Genomic DNA, 24,037 nt, shown 5'->3' with positions numbered 1-24,037 from the left:
AAAAGTTTGTCAACAATAAAATGAATGTCTGTTGCAAAGATTATATGTATTTATTTCCTAAACGAACAATGTAGACTACATTATTATTGTGTAGTTTTTCGTTTGTACAGTTTGTAACAAATCATTAGATGAATGATGAATAATACGCTTAGTTTTGCGATGTGTGATTACGTACGGGTTAGGATAGACTGCGAAATTGGGTCAATTGATTGATACATGTAAGAAATAATATAGATGGTCCTTCGTATTTATGAATCGACGTTGGCATTTGACACGAGTGAAATTTTTTCGGCCGACTGTCTCGCAATTTCACCTGCTGCTTTCTTTGCCTTTTCTTTGAACTTTTCCTTTGTCTCGTCGAAACTGGGAACGGAGGAGGCGTGGAGTGACATCAACGCGAGTTTGTTCTGATAGTTGGGATACAGGATTTGAAGTATGTGAACAAATCCAGCGGATGCTCGAGCCGAATTGGTTCGGAACCTTTCCAAGCCAAACGCTTCAATGGCTCGTCTGAACCCATACATTTGTGAATCGATCCACGCCATCCGATTTGCCACCGTGTGTCCTGGGTTGGAAGGGTCTGGAGTGTATATGACTTTCTCTGTGACGCTCTGATCATAAGAGAAGCAAATTTAGTTAGTCGACTGATCACTGATCAATTATTATTATCATATATGGAATTTCTTACCATGATCCTATTCAGTCCAATATTTCTCGTGTAGGTTGTCAGGATTTTGGTTTTGCGATCGACGTACGACTCTTCGACGATAGCAACGGTGGTGGACTTGACAAATCTTTCCCCCCATTTAGGCACACGGTTCGTCTTTGTTAAAATTCTTCTCGTGAAGAGGGTGTTACCTTGTATTATTTCACGATTTAGTGTGTCTTCTGAGAGGACATGTGTGCTAAAATACACAATAATTATGAATCAATCAAATATCCGAATTTATATCGATGAACATCAAGACTTGGTAAACTCCAAACTCAAGGGTTCTTATTCATTGTTGTTATACTCCAACATATTATAAAATTTTGCAACTGTATATAACATTAACATTAGTCATGTAAAGAATATTCATTGCTGTACGGCCACGGGCCTCAAAAAGATGTTGGTAATAAATCAAAACAAATGTTAATTGTATTGAAATTGTAAATTACAATTTGTAAATTACAAATTGTAATCATTTTACCTGAAAGGATTGGGATATCTTTTCCAGAAAGCAGTAACTATTTGCTCCCAGGAATATGCGAATGTAGAGCAGTTTTCGTAATACTTTCCCATTTTTTGGAATTAATTGAATTGGACCCCTCGTTCTGTAAATCTTTGGCTGGAGCAAAATTGCTCTCCTTGGCTGGAACTTTCACCACTTTTCTTCCTGCTTTGGTTCTCCACTCATTACTCAATCTCAAGTTGGGCAATTTCACACAACATGCATGCTTACGATTAGCAGATCGTCTCAATTTCCCCACTCACGTTGGACTTTGCTCAGAAGACTACTTTTACTTTACAACAATGATGCAATTTTCATGTCAAACCATCAGGGTTGGCCAAGATACTTTGTTTCAAAGATACAAGATACAAAATATTTGAACGAAACCTTAAGATACAAGATACTAAATACAAATAATTAGAGTTACACAAGATACAAGATACAAGATAGATTTTATCTGCTGTGATCCCAGATACAAGATACAAGATATTTATTTGAAATAATTTTTTCAAGATACAAGATAAATTATTCGGAGCTTGCAAAAAACATGAAATAACGAAGCACCACTTGATTTTTTGTATTGTAGCCGAGTAACTTGTTAATAATGATAGTATAGACTCGTAACTTGCATTGTAATTTATAATGCAAGTCCTCACCCTCTGTTTACAATTTATAAACAAATATGAGGATTTCATCTGTGATGATACTGATTTTTTTAAATTATTCTATGGAGCTGAAATTATTCTTACCAGTATATTCAGTTGAAATTAGGAATAATTGCTCTAATGGTGGTACAAATTAGGAATATAATGCAAATTACAAAATTTGACCACGTGCGAGGGTTTATTTACTGTGGATAAATAAATACATACGTATTACGACGTTATATAACAGAACCTTGCATCCAAGGTTTTTAAATCTTCATAATTCCAAGTTTTAATACTACCAAATATGCAAGTTTCCCGGTTTTTCACTAAAAAAAGTATCTTGTATCTTGACTAGTATTTCAAATAAAATATGGTTGAAATAAATTCTCCAGATACAAGATACAAGATACAAAATACTTTTGCGAAACGTTCAGATACAAGATAAAAGATAAGATAAACTCCGTTACACAAGATACAAAATAAAAGATATATCTTGTATCTGATATCTTGTATCTTGTTAAATTATCTTGGCCAACCCTGCAAACCATCAACTTGAGATCAGATTGACGGGCATGTGAGATTTTCTAAAATAGCATCTTGACGAGTTAAATGCAAAGTGAATACAAATGATTTTACAATAAGTCGTCTTTTATCATACGAAACCCATCCATGTTTAATTACCATTAAAGTTTTACAAAGAAAATGGTAAATTTTCGAAGTAATAAAAACAACCGTTGTTTAAAACAGCCGTTGTGCTTTTCCCATGGTGGACTTAATATGAAGGGATCGCACGTTTTGCCAATGCTTCTTCAACAAGGAAACCAAAAAGTTGATTGAAAGATGGACATTAGAAGCCAATTCCTCCAAACTCATTCCAACATGACCCACCGCCACAGAAAGGCACAAGACCTAAAAAGAAGATAAGTTTATATGAATATAAAGCTTTACAAAAATACTGCCTACAACTCTATAACTTATAGTTGTATGAGGTACAAACCTTCTTCATTTGGAATTTAATGGTGGCCTTAACTTCATCAACCTTTTGTGTCATAGACTCCTGATGAGTTAGAAGACCAGGAAACTTTCCAGCCTTGTTTAACCCAGGTCCCAAGAGACGAGGAATCTGCTTGATGAGCGACTCGCTAGCCAAAAATGCGTCATACTTCTTGGCTGTAAAGGTAATTCGTTGTTAATCTCAGTAAAATATCAACGTTGTCAACAAATCTTATCTTCTGAAAAGTTCAATTACCAAGTTTCTTAACAAGCTTCTTATTCTTATTCAATTTCTTGAGGGCCTCAGCATCCATGCAAGGGATGTTGTTAGCCTGGGCCTCATCGCAATGTTGCTGATCTCCTAGCACACATACGTTCATCTTTGGGCGAGGGATGGACTTCAGCCTAAAATTAATTAATGCATACTATTATAACGAGGACAATTTCAGATTCTGTCCGAAAGAGCAGAGATTTAATACATATTTATAAGCATGGCGACTTTGATGTTAATCAAGTATAAATGTGATCATTTAGCTTACCTAACAGTGCCACTGAAACGCTTATCCTTCTGGGGATCATAATTCTTGAGTCCAATTTGGAGTTCCACGGTCTCCAAGAACTTGCGTTTCTTCTCCACGGTGGATGCCTGAAGAACGGCATTGACACACTCAAAGAGATATTCCTTTGAAATCTTTCCACTGTAAGAACAAGAATGATATTAATAATGACATTGTAGATACTATACAGGATAGCACATGGTGTGGGGGTGGTTATATTTATTACCTCATTGTGGGATGTTTTCAAGTAGACTTTTAAATGAGAAGAAATCCGGCGATCGTCGTCCTCCGGTCTTGTTGGATCGTGGTATTTAGAACCAGCGTGAATGGCACACTCGTAATTTCCCTCTGCCAGCAAGTCAACATTTTCCCTTTGCGATGGAGAGAGGTCGCTCCTGATCCTTGCTGCAGCTTCCACCACCGCACCGTCTCATGTTTGTCTCACTTCTCTGTGCTTTCTTTCTCAAACTTGAGAGTCTCAAGTTGAGACGTATTTCATAAACCTATTATTGTGAGACGTATTTACTAAGATTTGAAATCATTTGAAATAAGCTAAATTTTTTGTTCAACTTGGCATATTGCAAGATGTTTCTTATTCTTCTTGATAACCTGTTAGAATGCAATTTCAGATTGATTGGTCTAATAATTCGCAATTGAACGAAGAATCCCCTTCCGTCGTGCATGCTATTCATTAATGTCATAACTTTTAGAATTATGAAAATGTTACATTGATTGCCAACTCCTAATAATATGAAAATAATCTCTGCATTACGATGCATAGAAGGCTCTCAAGCCGACACACAACATACAACATATCCTAATTCATAATGAACTGCATATTATGTAAAATAAATACATAAAAAAATGTATACATATAATTTTGCATTTAAAACGTCAATTTGTAGCTACAGTTTGAATGAATGAAACTAATAAAGCATCAAAAAACGGTATGTTCTGTTTTGAAGTGATTAAGACAAAGTGTCTAATAGATATATATAAGATTAAGATTTCAGCTTTACGCATTTCTTGAATTTATACAGCATTATAAAATTCAAATTTCAGTCACTATGATATCTTGTTATGTGGACATTGTGATGGATGGTCATTCATCACCGTTCATGAAAGTAGATGAAACGCGGCCGACTCATAGACGACATGTATTCAAAATTTCCTACAGTTAAGTCTCTTTCTAACATCATTCAAGTATGCAATCTGCCTTGAGAAATTAAATATTATTCCAAATTCAAAATTTATAGTAAATGCATTGCAAATTTTGCAGAGAATTGAATACGTAATTGATGCTGCCATTTGTGCTCACTCCCCACGCAAATTCACACGCACTCAAACATATGAAATACTCATTAGCATTGAGCAGGAGCAAGGTCATGACCTAACTTTTTTGGGGGGGAGGTGATACTCCCCACGAACGACTAAGAATTCTTAAATGAGGACCGAGTGGGACATGCATTCATCAGTTCAGTCCAACCGCCACGAAAATCTGCGTGGTCCGGGCCGAGTGGCATCCACCGAGGGAGTTCTTTGTTGCCAGGCGAGTACTCGGTTCCGTCCATGGCTGCACGACTTCTCCCTTCGGGACGTCAAAAACGTTTATAAACCCCGATTTGCCTGAGAGTCTGTAATTATCCAAGTCGAATGCAGTCACGATTTTGATAGACTTTAGAGGAGCTCAGAAAATATAAAAGTCAACAATTTTGAAGTCATCAATGGCCAAAGCCTAAATTCCGATGGGGAATATTTTACCTGGAAGTGAGCGGAGGTTGGGCAGCTATGGTTTAGTCGCCACTCGCCCCTCTCCTACGCAATCATGCAGCTCCCTCGATCGATCTAAACACAATTCTCCAGCCAGAGCGCAATTCACACTCCTCGTCGCTTCCCTCCTCTCTCCTCTCTCTCAAAACAGCATAAATACAAAATAAGGCCCAACATCGACACATTTCACATTTTGTCCCCCTCTCAAAGATAATAATAACAAATAACAAACAATAATAATTAGACAGTTTTTTCTCTGTTCTCTGAATAAGTAGTGCGTGTGTGACATGGACCTCCCACCCGAGGTCCCAGACTCCTCCCACCACGAGGAGGGAGATATTCCCCCTGTCGTCGTCGTTGTGGGCGATCCCTCCGTCCACCACCTGGATGACCAGCTCATTTTCTCTGAAGCCCAGTTAGCCGAGTCCTTAAGTGACCATCATCATCACCATCATCATGCCGACCCTCTGGCCAGTGATGGGACTGAAGGGGATGGCCTTATCGATGGGGACGATCTCGCTCATGTCATGGAAGTGGATGAAGCAGTACTTGAAGAAGAAGTTGGGCCGCCTCCTGAAGATGATGACAGTATGGTCGTGGGGGAGGAGGAATTGCCCATTAATCAGGACGACGAACATTTGGAGCAGGCAGTGGATTCGTCCCTCTTGGACACGACGGACGAGGGCCAGATTCTTGAAACTATTGTGGAAGAACCTTCCGGGGCTGAAGATGGGGAAGATCCAAAGCAGAATATGTCTACCAACATGGAAGCACCTCTCCTACCACCACCCCCTCCAGTGGTAGAAGAGGAGGAGGAAGAGGAAGAAGAAGAAGAACCTCCTTGTCAGTGTCCCTCATGTAAAGAGTCATCTGATGAGAATGGCGTGTTTAAAGGCTGGGACCTTACCAAAGCAAAGTGTCTCATGTGCTATGTGACAATCCCTGCGCCAGAACATCTCTGCAGAAAAAAGAAGCCCGAGAGCCCTGTCCAAGTTGTTGAACCTAACTTACCAGCCGAAGGAGAGCAGGTTGATGCCACCAATACTATTGATACTACTACTGTGCCGCCAACGACGACGACGACGACGTTGATGGAGGAAGCAGACACTCAGAAAATACTTCCAGACCTCATAGATCAAGAAGAGGGGGGTCAGGAAGAAATGAGTCATATAGCAGCAACAATAATGACAAAAACTGAGGCTACTCTCCCACCTATCGTCTCGGTCGGTGAGGACAACAATGTTTTCGGAATAAAGTCAGAAGCAAGAGACCCTGAATCTGAACTGGAGCAGCAGTTGACCGCTGAGACTGGTTGTGGGGGTGGTGATTTGAACCTGAATGTAGGAGAAGGAATTGAAAAGGTTTGCAACCTCACGGAAGAAACTGCTCAGCAGATAAAAGATGTCTTAACGGGAAAGATGCGTCATCAGTCTAATTCAGACGATGAATCTGACCATGACAATAGCGAGGAGGATACACGACTTAATTTAGACCTCTTGTTTCAAGTTTTGGGCTCAAGTTTCGATGATTTGGATCAAGATGTCGATATGCTTCTAAACTTTGTTCCCCTTTGTCACCCTTGTCAGTCCGTGGTAGCGGACGCATTAGTTATCTACAAGGAAATTCAGCGGCTTGAAAATACCCTGGGAAATTTGAGGGACACGATAAAAGATCAAGTGGCGACGACTTTTGATGCCAACTTTTGCAAGAGGAAGAAGGAGGCTGAAGAAGTTGAAGGGCTCATAGGACAGATTGATGCTACAAGGAGAGCTATTTTAGGAGGTAGCTATATTTTTTTTAACCGTGCCATGTAAATTGGTTAAATATTCACTAGACTAAATTAATATGTTTGTCTTGTTTACTACAGAGGACTGTCCTGCCATTGCCAAACTACTAAATTACCGCAAGAAAGGGAGAAGAGGGAGGAAACCCGGAAGAAAGAAGAAGACAGTTATTAATCGTTCTGCTCTGTACCCACAAGTGACGTTGGAGTCAGGGTCTAAAAAACGAGGTCGGCCTAAAAAACAATATGTTGATGCATCCGGTGTTAAACAAGAGTACAATTCTGACCCCGACTTTGACGACGAATTCGGGGACGATGAGCAAGAAGAAGAACATGAAGTTATACAAACTCATTCTGGGCGGAGAGTAAAGAAACCGAATTACAAAAAGTGGTTGATGGGCGATGATGATGAAGAAGAAGAGAGGACTACCACAGTGCAACATATAAAAGCTGAGAAAGTCGAGGATGAGGGGGGTGCCTCTCCAAAAAGTGAACCTGATTGGTCTCCAGGTATTTTGTCCAATAGTTACTAAATCCAAACTAATCCTAATAAAGGGTTATTACATATATTTAATATTTTGGTGTTCATACGACGATAGGTCACTCGGATGACGAATTTCATGAGGGAGCTGATTCAGAAACATCTTCTGACGACTCTGACGTCAATTCTGACGAAGAAAATGAGTTTGATGATGACGATGACGAAGATGATGATGATTATCGCGAGCGTGCACCTGCTAGGAAACGACGTCGAAGCAGCGCTGGACCTCGTATTCCTTGCCCAGAGTGCAGCAGAACATTTGCCGATGACGAAAAGAAAGACAAACATTTTGCTCGTTACCACGAACCTGGAGGTGAAAGACATGGGCGTCGAAGAAGAGGCAGGGGTAAGTCTTTAATATGAAATTCACATTTCCTTAATCATTTCATATAATTCAACATATGTAGGTGGTGGCTCACTTAAAGTGCATTCCTGCGAACACTGCGATAAGGAGTTCAAGCGTCCTAATCTGCTGAAGAGGCATTTAGAAAAGGATCACGGTATTATGCCAGAAAATGGTGAAAGCTCAGGTATAATAATTTTCGAACAATAAAATATTTTAAGCTTTAAATATTATACTGTTTAAAGTTTAATTTAATTAATCAATTTATTTTTTGAATAATACACAATAATTGAACAATACGAGTTTAATAATGCTTGTTTTTTTGATCATAAGTGGATTTGTCAGTAACTGGTTTTGTTCTCAATTTCAGATAAAAAGAAACATATTTGCGAGTTCTGTGGACAAAAGTATCGAAATGGAAGTGAATTGCGAGTTCATGTTCGGCTCCACACGGGAGAGACGCCGTTCAAGTGTGACCACTGCGATCAGAGTTTCGTCAGTGCATTGAAACGGGAAACTCACATTGAACAGTGTCACTGGGAAGTTCCTCCACTAAAATGTGAGTTTTGCGATCGTGCATTCTTCCGTCAGCATCGTCTTCGAATCCACAGAATTACTCATACTGGAGAAAGAGCCTACCTCTGTGAAATCTGCAGTCAAGCCTTTTCTCACCCAACCTATTTAAAATACCATCAAGGACAACATGCAGAATTGAACATGGAGTCTTACAAGTGTAAAGAATGCGGCAAACAATTTGCCAATCCAACTAATCTGAAACTTCACGTCAAGACAGTACACTTGAAGGAATTCAGATTTAGCTGTGAAGTTTGTGGCATGGGATTCACTCACATGAGCCATAAACGAATCCATATGAGAGGTCATACTGGGGAACGTCCGTACAAGTGTGAAATTTGTGGAGAATCGTTCAGATACAAAGATAGACTAAGAATACATTTACGAGGTCACACTGGGGAGAGACCATTTGTTTGCGACGTGTGCAAAAAAGGATTCGCCAGTCGGTCCAAGCTCAAACGTCATGAAAAGATTCACGAAAAAAGTTTAGGAAACAGATCATCCCAAGAGGAAGAACCTCAACGACCTCTTAGGTATAGTTGCGATGATTGTGGAAAAGCATTCGCGGAACCCCAACATCTTAGCGCTCACAAGCGATATTGTCAACGCAAAAACTATCCTGAGAAGGAGGAAAAACCTCGAGCCACGAAGAGTGGTCCTGGAAAGATCAAACCCCCCAACGTGGCCACTGCTCCCGCTGTCGTCCCTCCCCCAGCCGCACCAGTAGCAGCCACCGTTCAAAAGATCCAAATAGAACATATTCCAACTCACGCAATTCAACCACAACAGGCTCAAATGCTTGTTCCAGTAACTTACACGACCTATCCTGTTGCATACGGGTATGAAGTTGCGCAACAATACCACCAACAGCAACAACCACCTTCAAACGTCAGGGACTACCCTAATTACAATTGAATAACTTGGCGTATTAAATAGTAATAATGATACTGCTAAGAATATAGAATTACTTGAAGTAGTTTGTAATATAATACGTTGTAATTTGTTTGTTTTTGTAAATTTTACGACTCATTTTGAGAGACGATTGAATATTTATATATGTAGCTGTAGCTTTAGCTGTAACAACAACTGAATATGAGATTACAGAAAATAGTCTTAGACAAAAAATATTAAACCATGCTATTCCGAGTGTATATATACAAATTACAGGTTTACAGTTATGTTACTACCAAATTTACTGGCTATGCAAATAATGAATTAATGAAATTACAGATACCATCATCCCGGTTCTGTAATTGTATTATCATGTGTAATTACTATAATCAATTGCATTTAAAATCATAGGCATGGAATAACTGTAAGTAAAGTTGTGACTGACGATAAGATAACGCATAAGATAAGAAAATGGAGAAAAGTGATCAATACAATGTTTAATAAACCCTAGTACGAAGAATCCTCCCTAGAACCACATCAAGAGAGTGTAGATAAGTTGCCTTTAATAATTTTGTGTAATTTCTTAAATTTAGTCTGTATATCAAGAACGTTACTTCTTCCAGTTGGGGAAAAAATAGATTAAGAGTCCATCCTTTATGCTTTATTGTAGTACAGGAGTACTTTATTAGCATACTTAATTTCAGTCAGATTTCTTTCTTGGCTTTTCAGGTCTGTCCGTGTGAATCCGTATAATGTCTACATTGCGTTTCATATCTCGCCTCGCGTCAAATTGATATGCAACTACTTATTATTCCCAATTTTTTCTTGTTAATAAATAATTAAACGCCAGCTTTTAGGTTTATGTAACATCTAATGTTCTCAAGAAATGGAATAAAGAAAATATAAAAGTAAAACATCCAACTGGAAAACAAGCAAGCACTTTTGGTCATTTTCAGCGGCGATGATATCATTCTATTTTCATGTTCTAAATTCTGAAATATGAATTCATTTACCCACATAATTGACCAAAATGAAAACAACTAATTCATAATCACAACACCTGGTGTGTGAAAAGCATGATAAGATCAAACCCATTAACTTACTCATTGTCACTTAAATGCAGATTAGTGCAAATGCTGTGCATTTTAAAATATGAGGAAACACAACACGAATCAAATGAAATTTACATTGGTTGTTTGTTATTGCATGTCAAATTATGGTGGTTCATACAGTGTGGCATATGTATAAGGTTATTAATCGGCCGGTATAAGCGCTTGATTATGATATCACTCTTTTTCTCACTATACATACATACAACCTGGTCATCAATTAGAGTCCAATTAGCTCGTGTTGTTTTCCTTCTAAAAGCTCACATTGAATTAATTGTATGTAAACTCAAGGTCATACTTTCAATCAAAATGAATTTTATTCTAATCTGGACTTTGTTGTGTAGGTTTTGTACCTGTGTTGAAAATCTGTTCAGTCTTTGCTGAATCTGGGGACAATTTCTGAGCAAAATGAGAAATATCAGCGACGAATTGGCCATTTTTGTACAGGAAGGAGCTGAATATATAAAATATTTAGTAGCGACCCAATCCTATGATGTTGCAAAATATTTAGTGATTCTTGCTCCTATTGTAACATTGTGGTACTATTTTTTCTGGAGACCATTCAACTACTATCGAGTACTTAACATCTCTGTTTCTGTTACCTATTTTGTACATAGCTATTCAGTACCATGAATTGTACGATAAATATCTACTTTGTTTGAAAATCATAGGACTTTACTGACTTTGGGTTTCAAGAAGCAGCTCGGAAACCACCTGGAAAAGGGAGCAATGTCTCAAAAAGAAACATAATTAACGATATGCGAAGCCGGAGAAAGCTTGGAGAACTTCCTCCAGTGTATCCGAATGGCTGGTTCATAATCCTGGAATCACGAGAACTTCTCATTGAGGGTTCACGAGAAGTGAGTTGTTTGGGTATGTTATTTAAGATAAGACTATTTTTTAAGACTTGTATGATATGAGCATTGACTTTCATTTCACTTTCACAGGGTTGGCTTTGGTCGCATGGCGTGGGAAAAGTGGCAAGTCGTACGTGGCAGATGCATACTGTCCTCATTTGGGAGCACATCTCGGTGTCAACGGGGAGGTTCGGGATGACTGCATTAAATGTCCCTTTCACGGTTGGGCCTTTGAAGGGAGCAATGGCAAATGCGTCGATATTCCTTATGCAGATTCAGTACCCGAATTTGCAAGGATCAAGATGTGGGAAACGGTCGAGATGAATGGTTTTATTTATTTGTGGTATCATGCAGAGGGAGAGAAGGTGAAGTGAAATATTAATTAAAGTAGCTAAGTACAATTTTACAAGTTATCTTTATAGTGAACTGATAAATGAAATAAAAATTCCAGCCAAATTGGCAGCCGGATGAAATGAGAGAGATTGCTACCGGAGAATGGAAATATCGTGGGAGGTCAGAATTTTTAGCAACGTGTCACATTCAGGTTAATGTTTGATTAAAACGTACCTTACACATTATGAGAATTATCTATTTTCGCTTCTTCTAAATATAAAAATATATGTATATTATGCAGGAAGTTCCTGAAAATGGAGCAGACATGAGTCATCTAAACGTAGTTCATAAACCTGCCATGCTATCTGGGGGGAAGCCAACCGAAGCCAAGTTGACGTGGGGATTCTTAACTCATCAATGGTCCGGAAGTTGGGAAGCAAACTCTAATCCTGAGCTATCCCACAGAGCACTTATGACATTAACCCACCGAATGTGCCTTTTTAACAAAATTCCTTTTATGGAAGTCAATGTCCAGGCACATCAGGTCAGGTGTTTCTTCCTTCTGCACCTTTTTTATCAGAATTATTATTTCTTTTATAATCCCTGATAATAAATGGTATGTGAGATTGGTGCAGGTGGGCCCAGGAACTGTGTACCTGCGTTTTAAGGGATTTGGTGGAGAAGGCGTTTTATTCTTTAACGTCACCCCTTTAGAACCACTTCTTATGAAAATAACGCACACATTTTACTCATCCCGTTCTATGTTGCACCCTTTTGGCCTTCTTATTTTACTGGGTGAAGCAATCCAGGTATGCGATAATTATATATGATCTTCTTGGGTTCAATAAGTTACACATAAATCAAATCTGTATCAAATATCTAAGTTCATGTGAATGTCTGGGTCCTTAGTTGGAAAGAGATATCGCTATTTGGAACAGAAAAACATACATCAGTCGACCCTTACTGACCAAGGAAGATAAAGCCATCAAAGCATTTCGGCGTTGGTTTAGTCAATTTTACTCAAGCAACAGTCCACGGATGTCAACTGCTTTTAATAATCCAATTTTACCAAACCCTTCAGTAACAACAACACCAACCTCTAATGGCTCCATAAAACTAAATCCAGACAATTTGTCTTTTTAAACAATTTCACCTTGAATAGTATAGTTTATTTTATCGCAAATATTGTGCAAGCATATGTATCTACCCGCATACATATTTACATATTTATATTTGAAAGTAAATTTTAGTACAAGGTGTAAAAGAATAAAGCCATCATAATCATCGAGAGCACTACAAATAAATATGAAGACCTGCCCTATCAAAAATAAATTTCCGTTCTGAAAAAATTACACAGTTTCAACTTATTGAGCAATGGATTGACCTAGAGTGAAATTTTATACATTATTTTATCATATTTTGACGGATGACGAACGAACTACATTTATGGAAAGTGGTGTTTTTATAAAGTATGAAGCTTTTAATTAAAACATGTCCAAGATTTGATACATGCTACTTTTGACGTAGTAATATACAAATGTGTATGTACGTATGTTTAGGTAGTCTGAATTATGGATGATTTCAACAAAAATCTCCAGATCGAAATTCCCGTGAAGCTTGGTGCAAGTTCAAGAAATCATAATATTCAAAGCTCTCGTTCAAAGTGATATGTAAAATTATTGACTTGCGTTTTTTCTGACGCTGTAGAAAATTAACATTTTCCGTTTGTTGCCATTATCCGGTTTGGTTTACTTGGCTTCACACCTGCATGGAAAAACTTACAGCTTTATTGTACTTGAAAATATTGGAATCTCCTTCCTTCTTTTTAAATAAATATGTATACGTGCAGTTTCAAATATTCTTTTTACTGCATTGACTAATAAATATTTTTTTGACACTAGTTTTCAATTCCACTTTAGTTACAAACTGCTTCTCATGGTGAGAACACTGATGGCCTTAAGTTTCCTATCGATCAAACCAAGTTTTGTCGCACTTCCTAAATAGTATTTATATATGTATTGATTATAAAAGTCAGAAACACTGCATTGATTAGATAACCGACAACAGGGACTCACAAATTAGGCGAAAAATGGGCAAGGATCTGAATAATAGTAAACCTGAGACTTCCCTACAATTCATCGACCAACTTCAAGCACTCATTGAGACAATCGGAAATAATGGCAGTGTTCAATGTATCTTGTGTAACGTGCATATTTTACAGTATACGGTCCTTGCAGTAGCATTGGCGTATCTCTACTGGAAACTCTTTCATCAACCCTATGATCTTTTTATGGTGGGTGTACATAAATAAATAATCTCAATTTTCCCTTAATCTCGCTTAAGCCATTAACGTTTTCTCACTTTCGGCAGGATTTCACAGAGTTGGGGTTTGAGGATGTTGATAATCCTGAGAATATCAGAAATAATACAAGTCGGAGAAACGCTATTAATGAGATGCGTCGACGAAAGAAGAACCGGAAGCTGCCCCCTGCCTATCCCAACGGCTGGTATGCAGTTCTGGAGTCCAAGGTGCTAAAAGTTGGACAAGCTCGGGAGATGTATGCACTCGGTGAGTATGGTAGCGATGCATGTAGAGATATGTACATATCGTATGGCAGCTGTTTTTTTTTAACACCGACACAAATATTGGGTATTGGAATTGTGAAATGTCATGTCTTGGAATGAACAGGAAATAACTTCGTCGTCTGGAGGGGTTCGAGTGGGTGTGCCTACGTGGCAGACGCCTACTGTCCTCACATCGGAGCACATCTCGGGGTTGGAGGAGAGGTCCGGGGCGAATGCATTCAGTGTCCATTCCACAGTTGGTAAATCGTCATATGGAATTCTATAGATAATTCTAAATACTTGTGTAGAATGATTTTTCTTAATGAAGTGAATACGTAGGGCTTTCGATGGAAAATCTGACGGAAAACTCGTCTCCATCCCATACAGTGATAAATGTAAGCGAATGAAGACGGGGCAATCTTAGAATTTGAGACGGATATCTTATTTCGTAGTCTCACCTCATCGACCTATGTTAATTAAGTTTGTTGTGAGATTTAAGCATTTTTGTACTCGCAGTGCCTGAGTTTGTCAAGATTAAAATGTGGAAGACTTTTGAAACTGATGGATTCATATTTATATGGAATCATGCCGAGTCCTTGGACCCTACTTGGCATCCTGACGAGATTCCTGAAATAAATTTAAACACCTGGTCTTATCGAGGCAGATCAGAGATGAGAGTGGCGTGTCACATTCAAGTGAGAATGAAAAATATCTGCCATGCACATCCATGGATCAACGTTATTTTATATATAAGCAAGAAATGTTTTTACCAGGAAATACCCGAGAACGGTGCGGACCCAGCACATCTCAATGTTCTGCACTCTGACTTAGTTTTGTGCGGTGACAATCCCAAAGAATCTTTTTTCTCCTGGAATTTTATCAAGCATGTTTGGAAGGCTAATTGGACACCAAACACGGATGATCCCAATAGACGCCATGAGGCAATCGTGAAAGTTAATCACCACATCATGGTATGTAGGTTCTCACAACTATTTATTTATTTAAATTGTGATTTGTTGTTAAAAATGCTTTAATTACATAATGAATGTAGCTTTTCGGTTGGCTTCCGTGCTTGAAGATTAATGTGGACATTCATCAGGTAAGTGAAACACTAATTTCTAAAAAAGATAATTTTATGTATTGACGTAAAGCTTCGTATTTTGAAGACAGGGCCGGGAATCGTAGCACTTCATTTTAACACTTTCCTTGGGAAAGCCGTCTTCATCCAGGTAGGCACATACATATTCCCAACTGGTACATATATATACGAGTAACTCCATAAATTATCATGCAGACCGTAACCCCCATAGAACCACTTCTCCAACGAGTGGTTCATCATTTCTACTCGTCCTCTTGGATTATTCACCCCTTGGCCAAGCTAATTATTGACGGGGAAGCGAAGCAGGTAAAAATTGTGTATGTTGATTGGCGTCGTATTGCAATCATCATGGTGAACGACGTGTCAGGCGATTTCTAAATATTATATTGTTGCTTAGATCGCTAGAGACATTCGCATATGGAACAGAAAGTCATACATGCATAAACCAAATTTAACGAAGGAAGATCAGACCATTAAGCAATTCCGGAGATGGTTCTCTCAGTTTTATTCAGAACCAAAAAATAGCAACCTGGTTGAACTGACGTCTGAGCCAAACTACTTCTGCACGAATGATAGCAATGCGAACAAGCTGACGTTTTAAATGTTTAAATGCATAGTGATGTTGTCCAGTAAGGACAAGAACTGTTTAATTTTCAGCTAACCGTTTATTTAAAATTTCTTTTAACTGTAAGAAAATGTCACCCTTATATTTTTGTTGTTTCTGTTCTATCAACCCACAACCAACGTACAGGGAATCATTGACATAAAACAATAAAACGTTACAACATGATAATCATAGTTTAAATCTTTCACTAAAAAGTTCTCGTTTAAATAAATTAACGCTGACAAAGTATGACATTCTTAATTAACCTGGTCTATAATATCTAACCTAGCCTATCTTGCGTGGGTCACTATATCACGGTTTGTCGTCCATCGAACTAATCTCGTATATATTTCATGACATATAACCTACGTAAAAATAATTAATTTACCGTCGGGAATTGGTTGTGTCCATATATCCTGCGTTTTCATATGAAACGACAAGACAAAAAAATACCTTGGCTGGTGCTGGAGACAGAGATACGATATGGTGACATTGTCATTCATTCTGAAGTAATTTGCTATTAAATGCGTCACGTAAAATATAGATAAATTAAGTTGAAGAGAAACAAATAGTCGATTCCTCTGTACATTAACGTCCTTAATTATGGGATGAGTGCATAGATGTGATATAAGTCATAATAAATATTGGCAGATGACTTTTCTTCTCGTCATTATCTGTAATATCGACAGAATTCCTTTGTGGTTCTAGATAATTCCTTTGGACTTCTTGCGCTAAAATTTGGGATAGCGACAGATTAGTAAAATTAACAACAATTTTTGTCAACTAATCCTACCTCATAGCTTGTTTATGGAATAACTGAAGCTGTTCAAGTGTTGCGGTTTGACTCCCAACTGCAGTTTGATTCGGAAGTTGTTTCAAAGCGTCTTCTAGCCATTTTGATGATTCCTAAATTCAAATTATATTAACAATTTTAACTTATACACCGCTTTAAAACAAATCATTTAGCATAGCAATAGAATATTTAGTATTTAAGTATATTAAGAAAATACCTGCGGCATGACTTCCTTGATTTCATAGATTAACTCAGCAATATCATTAATAGTGTAGGAGGGCAATGTAAATATAACTCCAAAAATTATCATGCAGAGTAACTGAGGAGCCGTTTGAGTAAGAATTACTCTGACCAACGACTGTCGTTCAGAAAAATCTGGCATTTCTCGCTGTCGACGCCCCGCATGAACCAAGTCATATAAAAATTTCATCACTGAAACATTTGCTTCCCGATGATCCAATTGAGTTGCTTGTGTCGCACAGAGAACTAATGAGGCCATTATATCAGACTTTAAAATAGCCAAGGGGCACCTTTGAAGGTAACTGAAACAATTTAACATAGTTTATATAATCTAACATATACTACTAATCTTTAGTGTACGACAATCTGGAAATTAGAAATATGAAGTCTTACCGAGCGCATAAGCGAAAAAAATCGTCAACAGTATCTGGATGATTTCTAAATCCTCCAGCTTCGTTCAAAATGGCAAAGGTCGGAGGGACAAATGCAGAAAGCATTTGAAGTAAACCATCTACACATTGAGTCTCTGCTGCATACTCGTCCACTAGTATAGACCCCAAATACAAGAGACAACTGTGATGGTGTGCATTGTATATATTTATCAACTGAAAGGAAAAAAAACAAATGAGAGACTTATTTTTCTATTAGACTTAATTATGTGATATGAGGGAATTTATCTGCACATTATTACTGAATCTAAATCAGCTCAAATACCTGAAAAACTAAAGGTTGAAGAAATGGATGAGAGTGTTTCCCAACACATCGAACTGCGTAACGTAGACATCTGCAGACTCTCTCCATTACACGGGGATCTGCCTGAAACTTGTCACAAACTTTGGAAATGGCAGGCCATAAATCTTGACAAATTGCGACAGAGCATGGGTGTTCCACAACTAGGCCATCTTTATCATGTGCTGTAGGATTTCTAAACAAAGCTGAGAGACGGTCAACCCAAAATACGGGATCAGTCTTGGTTCCTTTCACTGGTGGTGTTTCATTCTATGGAGTATACAATTCAGTCAAACGATTATTGCATTTTACTGCAGGAAAAAAATTAAACTTTAGATACATGTGCAAGCATTAGTATAGTACATACATCACAAAGCTCGACGAGTGGCTGTATTTGACCCCAACAGATTTGTCGAATCACTGTAGACAATTGATCTGGGGGAAGAATTCCAACCACATGACCTACACCTAATCAAGAAACAAATCGCATTACGTATACCAAATGTCATCGTTTTGTTTTTATTTTATTAATTCAATGTTCCAAAACAAACCTTTTAGCAAGCCAACGACAGCATCATTGCAGACATTATACCGATCCATTTGCCCAACAATGCCCAATAAATTGTCGATATATTTAGATGCTATGTGGTCAGCACATTGCTGGCAAATATTCTATTTCGACAAGTTACATTGAATTAAGTGTCTCATAAAAACTATAATTAAATAGAAATACATAATTAGTACGTATATATCTTTTACCTGAAGCGCAACCGCCGCAGCATTACTACATTCCGGGAGGGGCAAATATGTCACTAAAAGATTTAGAGACTTTTCTAAATTTTCGTCAGGATGCTTGTTTAGCCAATTAGCCATTCCTCCCAAGAATCTTATCGCTGACAATTTTAAGCAGACATGTCTCCAGTCGGAAAACTGCAACACTGTTTCCACAAATGGTTTTATAACTGATGTTTCAGTTCTGCAAAACAATACAAAAATATAAAATTATTCAATTCAAAAAATGGTACACATTTTATATACGAAGATCAACAACTTACGGGTCGACTGACTTCGACACATGGTACAGCAAAAATAAAGACGCTTCTTTGGATTCCCAGGTATTTTCCATCATAAATAAATTAGCCAATTCTTGAAAAGTATTCAGAGGGCCAACAACAAATATAATGTCTTCTACTATCTCGGCTGCCTTTCTTCTGAATTCATAAAACTCGTCAGAAGATGTTAGTGGACCTTCCTAGAATTTTTAAAACAGCGTCGAAGTGTTGATAACATATCACAATTAATAAAAACCTACAATGTCCAGTGTTGATTTAGCCCGAGTCAGGTCACAGTTCAAATTTTTGTCAGATGATCTAACTACTATTACCAACTACTATCTATGACCATTTTCGAAAATCCGTGGGGGTCATCTTACTGAGTATTTAATAACTTGATCGACGACCCCACCTGACCTTGAAGGCCCCCACCGACCGGTTAACCATTTAACTGGTTTTGCACATCTTCGACCTAAGTCCTCATTTACCCAATACTATATGTGTATTGTGTACCAAATTTCTAGTCCATATAATGAGAACGGACAGATCGACATGAACCCTGACTCGGGCTAAAAATTCAAATACGTAATAATAGAAAAATAATTGAGTATTATTACATGATCAGGTTCAATGAGACAATGCTTATGCAACGCAATAATTAAACGCTGCGCATGCCTTAAGAACAAGGAATTTAGAGACTCGTCATGAGCTAAAATAATAAAGAAAAAAAATCAGATTAAAAACTGGTATCGTAACATATCAGACATTTGTAAAAATAAAATGGGGCCCTTTAACTGACCATGGTACAAGTCTTCGGTAAGTCGATACCAAAACCCGAATGTATTTTCTGCTACCTGAAATAGACAACACCAGACAATATGTATGCCGTCATTCCAATCCAAACCATTATGTATGATGAGAATGAGAACATCTCAATAAGCATACCTCGTAGTCGTGATGACCTACACAATCTAAAATTCTGTCTATGATGGTGATGGAGTAATGTGGGTCTCTTGAGTTACGTAACATGTATGGAACCATATTCTCTCCATATTCAGTAAACATTCGGCAGTAATTCAGTACTCTGAAAATTAAGGCATCGTAGCGATCGTTTTAATGGTACATTATACCAGAATATAATATTTCTAGGTATGGTATTACTTGTCTTGATCCTCTTCAGCCACAGCATAAGCGTACGGTTCTCCAAATCCCATGAACGAAGTGTGAAGCAGTAGTTGGAAATTTTGTAAGTCATTCGCATTATTGTTGCACGTTACATCCATATCTGGGACAATCTCCGCCAAGGCGCATACCGTGTCGGCTGTAACGAACAAGCATGTAATATTACTAATTTATCTTACACGGTTTTTTGAGCCAAACAAACAAGTACCTGCAGCGGTGTGAAGTTTTTGAGAACACTGCGCACAAAAAAGGCAAAAACTTCAAGATAAGGTTAAGAATAGCAATTAATAAGCTTAAATAATGTTCATCTCCTCACCTTCCCATCTCTCAAACTACCCATGGAAAAGTTAAGAACATCCATCGCACCAGCTTCACTACTTGTAAAAAAACCTTCGGGATTGATCAAGACCCAAGACCCGAAACACTTAACTATTCCAATCAGACAGGTTTCGACTGGAAGTAGAGAAGAATTTGGCGGAGTCGTCAAACAAACATTGAGCGACTGCTTTAAAAACGTCAAGACAGTGATAGCAACAGACTCCAACTGATTTGTAACTTGGTGTCGTCGGTTTTCTCCTAGTTGTAACTTCCTAGAATGGACTTCTTCTGGCAAAAGGGTGAGTATTTCTAGAATAGGCCACCAATGGCTAGGATCTGCACCAAAGGTATTCAACAAATGACCAATAGGATCTGCCCAGGAGGCGGCTTGGAGAATTAAATGCGTGACGGCGAGGCATAGTTGTGTCACGATAATGTGATCCGTAGCCCCATTAATATTAGCAATATGTTGGAGAAGGGAATCTCGTAACGATATATGTGCTTCTACTGGAAGTTCATGAAATGAGCTCTAGAATTTATTGAAACATACGCCGATTAAATTCTCAGAAATAATTAGTTGATCCTTAACACTATTATAATAATTATAATCAGTGTAATGAAATTACTCCACACGACGAACCTGAATTTTTGTACGAAGAGTGTGTGCTCCAAAATAGCATGATTCCAAATCTGCTTTCCGGTGTAAAAGTTGGTCTGCAATTTCCCACGAATGAACCTATATTTAGGAAATGCTAATTAACTGTCAATATTATACATATAATTGAAGTCACAGGCCAAGCAGTTACCGATCTTTGAAATTCATTAAGCCATGTGGACGCAGCTTGTTTATCGGTCACAGGAATGGACTGATCTTGAGAATATAACGTGTGAATTGCACGATAAACCTGCTCCAAGTCTGTCATTTGAAGTGGGGTCGTCATTTTCCTGCAGCACAATAGTCTTAATCACTTGGTTTGTAATTATCGCAAGTTAAAATGCATATAAAAACTATTAACGTAACCGATTCGAATGACAGTTACATGAAATTAGTAACAATAATATTTTGAATTTATTTCGTACAATCCAAGAAATCAATAAATACGAAGGATCTGCTAAAAGTTGGTCGGTGTGGATCAAGCGCAAGAAAAGTGCAACAAATCTGCTCCGCGGGCAGAATCTCACGGTGAGATTCTCACCTTCAGCCTCCTTTCCGTTAAATGAAGCTATTAAAATTACGATAAGCAAAGTTTTCAAGTTTAACTTTATTCCGTATTAAGTTAAAACCAAACAATTCCTTACATGTTTATAGTTTCTAAACAAATCAGGTTTCCTGAAAAAATGTAGTAATAAATGTAGCAATAAATCCCATTATAGGAGATGATGAACGTGTACTAAAATCTTGGCTTGGGGTTGCACTAATTACTACAACTTTTAATAATAATTGAATTGAACTAATGCACGATAGCTCATTATTATATAAAATAAAACATAAATAACTACTAAATATTATTATAAGTATAACATAATAAGGCGGTAATTAGCTAGCCTAGCGTCTTTTTCTATCTCTTGATCTTGAGCGTGAACGATATTTTTTATCCCTGCCACGACTCCTTGACCTGCTGCGAGTTTTTCTCTCTCTGGATGATCTCCTCCTGTCCCGTGATCTGGACCGGTGTCGCCTACTTCCACCCCGTTTATCCCTGCTATGAGGGGAACGGGACCTTGAACGACTTTTGCGCTTGTGTCGTGATTTTGAGTTTGAGCGACTTCTACTCCGAGATTTTGCCCTTTTCTCGGCTTTGTTACTACTAGTAGTAGTTTGTGGCGATCTGTAAACGATATAATTTATCAGATAAAATAGATCGGTATATATAGCGATTTCATACAATAATAAGACAGTCATATAGACCAACCAAGACAATATCACTAACCTATTGGGAGATTCAATCGGCAGTGATTGATTTCCACCATCCCCCTTGGATAGACTTTCTTTCAAATTATCAGCCTTCGTTTCTCCGTTGTCAGTTTTATCATCTTTGTCAGTTCCCCAATCACTTAGGTCATATTTTGAAAGGTCACCATCCTCATCGTCATCGTCATCTTCCTCCTCCTCCTCATCATTAGGGCCATTTTCCTTCACAAATATGAATTGTAATGATGTGTAATGAAAATCCAGGAGAAACAAGAATGGGAAAGTGTCATGTATTTACCTCGTCGTCTGATTTTTCCAGTTTCTTATTGCCATTATTCCTATACTCCTTTTCTGCGTTGGCCTTCTCTCTGTCATAGTCACTTTGGCTTTCGCCACTTTTGATTTTGCGAAACTGTTTCTTTTTCCTCCCGAACTAAAGAGATAAAAATAAAGATTATACACTCTTTTACAGACATTAAACTATATATTTGATTGAATACCTCATCATACTCATCGTCAGACTCTTCTCTTTCAATATATTCTACCGTTCCTCGGTCATTGTAACCGCCACCGTAGCCAGTCCTCTCTTCAACCTAATAATAATAATAATAATCAAGTCGAATTACAGTTTTGTGAGATGAGAGAAAGTTTTTCAACCTCTTTGAATTTTGGAGCATTGCAGACATTACATGAAGACCGTCTTGCCCAGTTCACATTTCCACACCTGCGATATGATTATTTTTATACTCACTTTGATAATTGAATTCAGACTAATGTATACAAATACAAATATATAAATATGCGTATAGTTAATTTACTGTATATTTATTACTTTGTACATTGCCAATCATCCGCCGAGAATAGTCCACGACTTTTTTCTGCAGCTACTTTCCCAATTTCTATTCCAACACACTTTTTCTTATTGCTATCAACAGGCTTATCTTTTCCACATCTATTGCACGCTGATCGTCTTGCAAAATTCATGTTGGCACATCTAAAAGGTGACAAAATTAGCGTTAATTTTTAACTCGAAACTAGTCATACTTTATAATACGTACTCTGGTTCAGGACAAATCCAATCTCCTTCACTTGCAGGTCCAGGCGCCGCCGTAACTGCCGCAACGCCCACCATCCCTGCTGATGAAGCCTCTGAATATTCACCACTGGCTTTTCCCCGGCTTGATCCCCCCGTACCCGAACCTGACGACATTGTGACGGTTGATTGTTGTTTGTATAATTGCAGGACTTGCGGCTAAAGAAAAAAATCAAGGAAACGAAGAATAAAGTTCACAATGTGCAATTATTTTAATCAAAGTACATCCTTACGTAATTTACCAATGTAAACAGGAAAAAATAAGAAAATCAAGGTGCAAAGGCAAACATAACCTTGCATAACCCGAATCACAGTAAACAGACTAGAGTTGTCCAAGTGTTGAACTCAACTTACAGTAGACACTGAGACACAGTGTGTTTCAGTTCAGCACTTGGACAAGACTAGAGTTATTTTGTATTTTCTATCAAATTGCAAATTGTCGGGTTACACGCCACTAAATATATTGTGTATTAAATCTTATCAATCCTAGACAGACAGCCTACGCCAACATTACCCAGGACTAAAAATTAAACTAATTTCAAACTTATAATTTACTGCAATCATAATTTATGTGTTTACGTTTGAAAAATTCTCACCCGATTCGATCGTCGATCGGCAGTACACCCACCGTTCCAAATTATTATTCTCCTCCCACTGTAACTTATGATGGTCTCACGAAACCTCAGTCAGGACTGTTAAAAAAAAACAACAGTCTAAAATTTATCGCTAAAAATATGAAAACTATGAAAAAATTATTATTCGTGATTGGGTATAAATTTTGAACATTCAATTTTGAATTTATTTGGGAGTTGAGTTGACTTTCAGATTTGGCGGCGAGAACG

At 37.8% G+C, this 24,037-nt stretch overlaps 7 protein-coding genes and 1 long non-coding RNA gene across 10 annotated transcripts; 4 read left to right on the top strand and 4 right to left on the bottom strand.

Annotated features, from left to right (window-relative positions):
* Positions 1-25: 25 nt before the first annotated feature.
* Positions 26-1,409, bottom strand: LOC110846449 (protein preli-like). Its single transcript, XM_022093215.2, has 3 exons — positions 1,191-1,409; positions 689-905; positions 26-611 (listed from the first exon to the last, which is right to left on the bottom strand). The coding sequence occupies exons 1-3, from the start codon at positions 1,280-1,282 to the stop codon at positions 249-251; spliced, it is 672 nt and encodes a 223-aa protein (XP_021948907.1). The 5' UTR covers positions 1,283-1,409; the 3' UTR covers positions 26-248.
* Positions 1,410-1,485: 76 nt separating this feature from the next.
* Positions 1,486-2,716, top strand: LOC118435094. Its single transcript, XR_004834497.1, has 2 exons — positions 1,486-1,543; positions 2,421-2,716. It is a non-coding gene; the product is annotated as an uncharacterized LOC118435094 (long non-coding RNA).
* On the bottom strand, positions 2,501-3,772 carry LOC110845661 (60S ribosomal protein L10a). Its single transcript, XM_022092118.2, has 5 exons — positions 3,635-3,772; positions 3,391-3,549; positions 3,108-3,256; positions 2,856-3,028; positions 2,501-2,767 (listed from the first exon to the last, which is right to left on the bottom strand). The coding sequence occupies exons 1-5, from the start codon at positions 3,637-3,639 to the stop codon at positions 2,597-2,599; spliced, it is 657 nt and encodes a 218-aa protein (XP_021947810.1). The 5' UTR covers positions 3,640-3,772; the 3' UTR covers positions 2,501-2,596.
* Positions 3,773-4,963: 1,191 nt separating this feature from the next.
* On the top strand, positions 4,964-10,230 carry LOC110846102. Its single transcript, XM_022092734.2, has 5 exons — positions 4,964-6,960; positions 7,046-7,471; positions 7,561-7,848; positions 7,910-8,032; positions 8,216-10,230. Exons 1-5 carry the CDS (start codon positions 5,466-5,468, stop codon positions 9,331-9,333), a joined length of 3,450 nt encoding a protein of 1,149 aa, XP_021948426.1. The 5' UTR covers positions 4,964-5,465; the 3' UTR covers positions 9,334-10,230.
* Positions 10,231-10,536: 306 nt separating this feature from the next.
* Positions 10,537-12,949, top strand: LOC110846657 (cholesterol 7-desaturase). Its single transcript, XM_022093478.2, has 8 exons — positions 10,537-10,694; positions 10,763-10,994; positions 11,090-11,291; positions 11,366-11,640; positions 11,727-11,819; positions 11,910-12,152; positions 12,244-12,417; positions 12,518-12,949. The coding sequence occupies exons 2-8, from the start codon at positions 10,827-10,829 to the stop codon at positions 12,749-12,751; spliced, it is 1,389 nt and encodes a 462-aa protein (XP_021949170.1). The 5' UTR covers positions 10,537-10,694; positions 10,763-10,826; the 3' UTR covers positions 12,752-12,949.
* On the top strand, positions 12,768-16,125 carry LOC110846580 (cholesterol 7-desaturase). Of its 2 annotated transcripts, XM_022093379.2 has the most exons (11): positions 12,768-13,077; positions 13,168-13,901; positions 13,979-14,177; positions 14,298-14,433; positions 14,513-14,568; positions 14,690-14,868; positions 14,947-15,144; positions 15,225-15,272; positions 15,340-15,402; positions 15,468-15,578; positions 15,670-16,125. In XM_022093379.2, exons 2-11 carry the CDS (start codon positions 13,698-13,700, stop codon positions 15,871-15,873), a joined length of 1,398 nt encoding a protein of 465 aa, XP_021949071.1. In that variant the 5' UTR covers positions 12,768-13,077; positions 13,168-13,697; the 3' UTR covers positions 15,874-16,125. The 2 variants fall into 2 exon arrangements, with proteins under 2 accessions (XP_021949071.1, XP_035705129.1); XM_035849236.1 differs by lacking the exon at positions 12,768-13,077 and having other exon boundaries at positions 13,136-13,901; positions 15,468-15,589; positions 15,670-15,794.
* Positions 15,923-21,346, bottom strand: LOC110846579 (transportin-3). Its single transcript, XM_022093378.2, has 18 exons — positions 21,271-21,346; positions 20,997-21,135; positions 20,831-20,926; positions 20,189-20,719; positions 20,081-20,108; positions 19,852-20,011; positions 19,636-19,774; positions 19,490-19,544; positions 19,308-19,399; positions 18,694-18,890; positions 18,398-18,614; positions 18,190-18,310; positions 18,006-18,106; positions 17,624-17,908; positions 17,303-17,514; positions 16,887-17,211; positions 16,670-16,782; positions 15,923-16,607 (listed from the first exon to the last, which is right to left on the bottom strand). The coding sequence occupies exons 2-18, from the start codon at positions 21,129-21,131 to the stop codon at positions 16,547-16,549; spliced, it is 2,868 nt and encodes a 955-aa protein (XP_021949070.1). The 5' UTR covers positions 21,132-21,135; positions 21,271-21,346; the 3' UTR covers positions 15,923-16,546.
* Positions 21,347-21,433: 87 nt separating this feature from the next.
* LOC110846342 (zinc finger Ran-binding domain-containing protein 2) lies at positions 21,434-23,950 on the bottom strand. Of its 2 annotated transcripts, none has more exons than XM_022093059.2 (8): positions 23,792-23,950; positions 23,161-23,354; positions 22,935-23,096; positions 22,760-22,826; positions 22,603-22,695; positions 22,401-22,535; positions 22,122-22,324; positions 21,434-22,019 (listed from the first exon to the last, which is right to left on the bottom strand). In XM_022093059.2, exons 2-8 carry the CDS (start codon positions 23,310-23,312, stop codon positions 21,737-21,739), a joined length of 1,095 nt encoding a protein of 364 aa, XP_021948751.1. In that variant the 5' UTR covers positions 23,313-23,354; positions 23,792-23,950; the 3' UTR covers positions 21,434-21,736. The 2 variants fall into 2 exon arrangements, with proteins under 2 accessions (XP_021948751.1, XP_035705130.1); XM_035849237.1 differs by lacking the exon at positions 23,792-23,950 and adding an exon at positions 23,438-23,456.
* Between the last annotated feature and the right edge of the window lie 87 nt (positions 23,951-24,037).

The sequence above is a fragment of the Folsomia candida genome, unplaced genomic scaffold (assembly GCF_002217175.1).
Source record: "Folsomia candida strain VU population unplaced genomic scaffold, ASM221717v1 Fcan01_Sc003, whole genome shotgun sequence".
In the NCBI taxonomy this organism is placed as follows: domain Eukaryota; kingdom Metazoa; phylum Arthropoda; class Collembola; order Entomobryomorpha; family Isotomidae; genus Folsomia; species Folsomia candida.
This window is presented reverse-complemented; position numbering and strand designations above follow the sequence as displayed.